This window comes from Tupaia chinensis, unplaced genomic scaffold (genome assembly GCF_000334495.1).
Source record: "Tupaia chinensis unplaced genomic scaffold, TupChi_1.0 Scaffold138910_1, whole genome shotgun sequence".
Taxonomy (NCBI): domain Eukaryota; kingdom Metazoa; phylum Chordata; class Mammalia; order Scandentia; family Tupaiidae; genus Tupaia; species Tupaia belangeri.
In genome coordinates, this window is record NW_006198801.1 from 1,570,279 (window position 1) to 1,576,184 (window position 5,906).

The 5,906-nt window shown below is 56.8% G+C and overlaps 1 protein-coding gene across 5 annotated transcripts in view; it reads left to right on the forward strand.

Annotated features, from left to right (window-relative positions):
• The window catches only part of ACTN4 (actinin alpha 4), a gene marked incomplete at its 5' end in the record, with an annotated part of 89,151 nt that overhangs the window by 61,870 nt on the left and 21,375 nt on the right, over positions 1-5,906 (forward strand). For 3 of the 5 annotated variants that reach the window (XM_014592940.1, XM_006161727.2, XM_014592937.1), the window contains 5 exon segments: positions 745-831; positions 1,884-1,971; positions 3,441-3,519; positions 4,529-4,610; positions 5,319-5,404. In XM_014592940.1, coding sequence (XP_014448426.1) covers positions 745-831; positions 1,884-1,971; positions 3,441-3,519; positions 4,529-4,610; positions 5,319-5,404 — 422 coding nt within the window. 5 annotated transcript variants of the gene reach the window in all.

A 5,906-nucleotide genomic window follows, 5' to 3' on the forward strand; every position in this document is an offset into this window, starting at 1 on the left:
GGGGGGTCCTTTTTAGACGGTTATTTAGAAAGCCATTTCTGAGAGGTGACACACAAGCAGGGGCTTGTAGGACAAGAAGTACCAGCTGTTTGGTAGGGGGTGGTTGGAGGAGTACACTTGGTGAGTAGATAGAGACGTGAGGTCCTTGAGGTGAGAGAGCCAGTCGCCAGAAGGACCCTACTAGAGAGCACTCAGGAGGGAGACTGAGCAGAGGAGCAGGCTCTCATCCTAGGTGTAGGGAGCTTCCAGCAAGCAAGTGATGTGAACCTGATACACCTGGCCATCGTGTAGAGGCGGAGACAACAGTGGCTTGGACAAGGGTGGCTGCAGTGGGGGCGGACACAAGTGTGACACACACTCACTGGCCAGGACCACACAGACAGAAAGACTGCCTTCGCCTTTGTGCAGCCGGGAGTGTCCCTCTCTGTCCAAGGACGTGCACACACAGGCGGGATTAGACCCTGAGCCACGAGTGCTGGGAGGCAAGTGTGAGCAGGGGCCGGACATGCAGGGCAGCCTTTGCAGAGGAGCAGTCTCTGTAGCTGGCCAGGTGCGAAGAGGCTTTTGTGGCAGGTAAGCTCACATACTGAAGGCTGACTGCACGTAGCAGCAGTGTGTTCCCCAGAGAGTGCTCAGGGCTATTTTCTCCCAGTGAGATGAGTCACCCAGTGGGACCATGACCAGAGTTTATCTCTAAATGGGGCCAGAGGAGCCTAACAACCTTCCCACCTTCCCTGTGCACAGAGATCGTGGATGGCAACGCAAAGATGACCCTGGGAATGATCTGGACCATCATCCTCAGGTTCGCCATCCAGGACATCTCCGTGGAAGGTAAGAGAGGGGCTAAGCACCACCCTTACTCCCAGCCCTGCTGCACCTAAGCAGTTAGTTAGATTAGAACTTCTGGTGTTGGGGGCCAGCAGGTGGCGTCATGGTTAAGCCACTCCCATGGGGCTGACTGTGATGTGAGTCCCAGACCCTGTAGCTTCAAACCCATGCTGGGCATATGTACGTGCATGCATACCCAGAATCCCAGGAGGAGAATGGAGAAACAGTTGCAGTATGGCCATCCCCCTGAGAGAGTGATTTCTTGGATTCTTCCTGTCTCTCCAGCGAGTGCACACACCCTATAGCACAAATCTAAAAGAAAAGAAATTCTGGTATTGTCTCTCTGCCTTGAGCCCCTTCTCTGCTTTCCTTGGGTCCCCTCATAGGAACGAACTCTTTGCAAGAGTGGTTAGTGCATCTCGGTGACAGAGCTGGGCCTGGACCTGATTCTCTTTCTGCTCGACTTCCCTATCCTTAGACCTTGGCCTCTTAGACCAGGTATTAGCTCACCCTTCCAGGCCCCAGTGAGAACCACCTGGGGGCAGGTCGTAGTGATGACCGGCACAGAAGTGTTTCCCACTCTCATAGGACACTTCAGTGTGAGGATAGCCAGGCTGCCCACGGGAAACAGAGAGCCCCCTGGGCCTGCCCATGGCTTGTTCTTAACCTGCTCAGACAAGGCCGAGACTGGTATCAGCTTATCTGACAGTGTTTTCTGGTGGTTAATAAGGCACAAGTTTTGTGGTCAGGGACACAGCATAGGTTCAGGTCCTGACAGTGCCACTTCCTGGGGGGCTCTGGGCAAGCGCCTTTGCCTCAGTGCTGTGAGGGTGAATCTGGGCCGTGCGTATTGGCAGCTAGGGGTGGCAGAGGTCGTCCGTGGCTGGACGGGGCGCGGCTGTCCTCGCTGCTATCACTGCTGCCGTTGTTCAGTCTGATGTTTTCTCTCTCTGGGTTTTGTCTGACTGCCAGGCCCGAAAGTACCATCCATGCTGGGCTAAGTTCTGAGGATTTATTTTTTGAGCCAGTGCTCACTGTTCTTGTGTGTTTTGCAGAGACTTCTGCCAAGGAAGGGCTCCTTCTCTGGTGTCAAAGAAAGACAGCCCCATATAAGAATGTCAACGTGCAGAACTTCCATATCAGGTGAGTGGCTGGCCACGGCACCTCATCTCGTCCCCTCACTTCCTTGCTGTCCCTCAGTGAGTCCCTCCCTCCACCGCTGGCCCTTGAGAGGCCGTTGGAGCATCCCCTATTCCTCAGGGGAGAAGGAGGCAGCAGTTGCACGGCCCGTCCTGGGCTGGAGGCAGTACTGCCCAGCACTCCTGTACGCCTTCTGGGAAATTACTCCTTCCCGGGCAGAGAGTGTCTCGAAAGTGGCAGTGAAGCTCCGCCTTTCCTTCAACGTTGCAGCAGGGATCAGTGCTTAGGGTCGCTGGCGACTTGACTGTTGGGAAAATCCTCTGTGGCTGCTAAGATGAGCAGGACTTGGCCTGCCGTGACCCTGCTCCTCCCACTCAGAGTGAGAGGGACGCTGAGGTGGGTGTGGTCAGTGCTGCAGGAGAGCCAGAGTGGTTAGGAGCACAGGTCCTGGGCGTGGCCCTGTAGCTGCAAGCCCTCCCAGCCTCTGGGACAGGGCAATGTAGGAGTGAGAATAGGACTTGTGGGGTCCACACTCTGCCCGCTATGTCCTCAGCTCTCCAGGGTCGCATGCTGGGTGTCAGGGACCTTCCATTAGTAGCATGTGGTCCCTCCTTGACCCCTCTTCTCTGTGTGTCTCCTTCCTTTTCCTGCCACAACCGGCTGTCCTCCCCGTGCTTCTCCTTAGTTTATTTGTTCAGTTGGTAAATATCTGTGGCATGTCTGCTACGTGCAGCAGGGTACGTGAGGATACGGCAGTATCCGTGCTTCACACGGTAGCAGAGGGAACCAGCAGCAAGGTGCAGACGCTCCCACAGTGTCATCTCAGTAGTGGGAACAGCTGTACGAAGGCTGTGAAGTGGGGTGAGGCAAGGGAAAGTGTGGGGATGGCCTTTCTTGTTCCCCAGAAGGAACAAACCCTTCCTTAGAGGATTTTAGGGAGGAAGACCAGCCTGTGACCCTGTGGAAGGTCATTTTCCTCCAGATACCCTCATGCCAAGCCATGTCCCCAGCATTCGGCCTTCCCTGGGTCTCTCAGCCATGACTTGGAGGTCAGGCAGTGCAGGCACGGGCCTCCTGCAGTAGGCCATCTTGGCTTGTCCCATTCAGGGGGCCTCGTGCAGCCAGCGGGTGTAAGGCCTTGTCGTGTGTCGGGCACTAGTCTAAGCGTTTACTCATTTAATCTTCTCAACAGTCCTAGGAAGTAGGGACTGTTTCAGTCCCCATGTGACAGACCTGGAAACGGAGGTAGTGGATTATGTGACTGGTCGTGCCACCAGTAAGTGGAGGAGCTGGGGTTTTTCCTCAGAGGTTTTGCCCATAGCCACACTTCCATGTCCTCTCCCTGCAGTGCCTAGCACACACTAAACCCTCCGTAAACAGGAATGAGTAGTTGCTCCAGGGGTCCAGAGCCACCCAGCACCCTCAGGATAGTGAGCTTGCACTCCTCATAACCTTGGCCTTTCCACCCCCAGCTGGAAGGACGGTCTTGCCTTCAATGCCCTCATCCACCGGCACAGACCCGAGCTGATTGAGTATGACAAGCTGAGAAAGGTATGTGTGCCGAGCCCCCCGGTCAGACATGCCGAGTCCGATGCCCTGACTCCGGGTCAGTGCCCCAGCCCGTCCATCGCCGGCCTTCACGGCTGGGTTCTGTGCTTTCTCCCTCCAGGGCCTTTGAGCCAGCCAGGGTCATATTAGGCCTGGCCAGCCTTGCCTCCTAAGTCCCCTGCCTTTACCTTCTGCACCGGCCAGCGTTTCCTGTGCAGGTTCCTGTTTTAATTTGCCAGAATAAAACATGGGGGATTTGGCCCCTGCCCTCTGGGACCTCCCAGCCTCCTGAGGAAAGAGGACCATGGAGCCCAAAGCAAACCAGCCACACAAGGCCACGCACGTGTGCTCAGGCCAAAGGGGTGGGAGAACGCAGTGGCCAACAAATGTGCAGAGCGGGGTGGTGCTGGCATGAGTGGGGAAGGGACAGGGAGCTATGGCCAGGGGGCCATTCCCTGGGGAGGTGCATACCTGTACCTGCCTGCTTCGGCCACACTGGCAAATAAATTGATCCCAAGCTGGAAGACGTGAAAGGTAATGAGGGAGGATGGGGGCAGTGGGCTTGGGTCCTGTAAGTAGCAGGGAAGCCAGAGAGGGCCCCGGGGCCGGGGTGGGGCAGGGCAGCATGAGGGATGCTTCAGGGAGTTGGGACGCACCCAGCTTATGTCTCCCGCCTCCCGCCTCCCGCTAGTGCTCTTGGGTTGAGCACAGTTCCCATTCAAGGTGAATGCCTGGGTCTTCAGGGCAGGGCATAATCAAATTGTGTGGAATAACACATTGGCCTTTTCTGAGGAAGAAGCCTGTGGTTTGCCCCTCAGAGAGTTCCAGAGGTGCTCCTGGATAGGAATTGCTTGTCTGGGATGTGCTCCCTCTGCCCGCACAGCATGGTGGCTGAGAACTGCTAGAGAAATCTTTGCAGCCCTTCCCCCTGCCAGGCCCCCATTGTGTTCCCTTTTGCTTCTGCATCCTGTCACTGACAGAGTTCTTCCTCCTTCCCACCTGCCTCCCCCAGGATGACCCAGTCACCAACCTGAACAATGCCTTCGAGGTGGCCGAGAAATACCTTGACATCCCCAAGATGTTGGATGCAGAAGGTAAGCACCTCCATTTTGTTCAGTCAATACCATGTTTCCTGGGGGTTCATCTGTCTAGGCCCAGCTCTGGGTAAGGGCCTGTGGACACATCAAAGCTTTGGGGTGACCGTGGGGAGCTGGCAAAGCCAGCAAGAAGGGCTCAGTAAAGCTGAGTGAACTGGGGACAGTCATGTCTCCCTGGGAACGAGAGGGGGCAGTCTGAGCTGACAAGACGCAGGGACAGAGAAAGGTGGGCAAAAGGTCAGCTGTCTGGGCTGCCTCTTGGGCCGGGCCCTTGGGAGGAGCAAGGTGGCCGAGGAGGGCGCTGCAGGCTGCCTGAGAACAACTGCAGCCTCGCCCCACCCTGCCTGCAGCAGGCACGGAGTCTGGAGACTGCCACAGTGGAGTGTTTTGTTTTTTCCTTTTGCGGCTTTGCCCCATTTCCCAGCCAGGACCTATGTCTCTGGCCTCCGGTGGCCCTTGGAGTTGACTGGCCAGCAGCCCCTTGAGGCCATTCTCAGAGGAAGTGGCCTTGTTTCAGTCCGGTTCCCACAGCCTTGGCCTTTCCAGAGACCATGGGGTGAGGGGGCAGGGCTGAGGGTGTGGCTGAGCCCACCCGAGTCACCAGATATCACTTGGTCCGCTCTGAGTGTCCTGCCAAGATGGCTGTGGCCTTGGGAGCCTGTGGACCCCACCCCCGGCGGTTTAACCCTTATCGTTCACTTGCAGACATCGTGAATACGGCCCGGCCCGACGAGAAGGCCATAATGACCTATGTGTCCAGCTTCTACCATGCCTTTTCGGGAGCGCAGAAGGTACCGGGCAGGGCCAGGCGGGCCCTCCTCGCCGCCACTGCCCAATGCCGCTGCTGCCTCCGCCTCCCATGCTCACCTCATTTTTCTTGCAGACAGCAGTGGCCTCTCTTGGACTGGAAGCCACCTCCTCCTTGGCATCGTTCAGTCTTTGCTCATGCTATCTGTTGAGCGCCTAATCGATGCCAGGCGCTGTTCTAGGCACTGAGGAGACAGTAGTGATGAGGCGGGCGAGGTCCCTGCTCTCGGAAAGTGTATGCTAGTGGGTGAGGCAGACCCGGGTATGTCAGATAGAGTCGTTTCAAGTGGGGAGAAGCATAGCAGAGAGCGTGGGACAGGATAGGGGATAGGTGACTGGGGCCCTCAGTGGGAAGGATGACAGGAGGCACTCGGAGTGATGGGCAGGAGCTGTCAGGTGGCCATCTGTGGGAAAAGTGTTCCAGGCAGAGGGAAAAGCAGGTGCAAAGACCCAGAAGCAGGACTTGGCTGGGCTCATTCCAGGAAT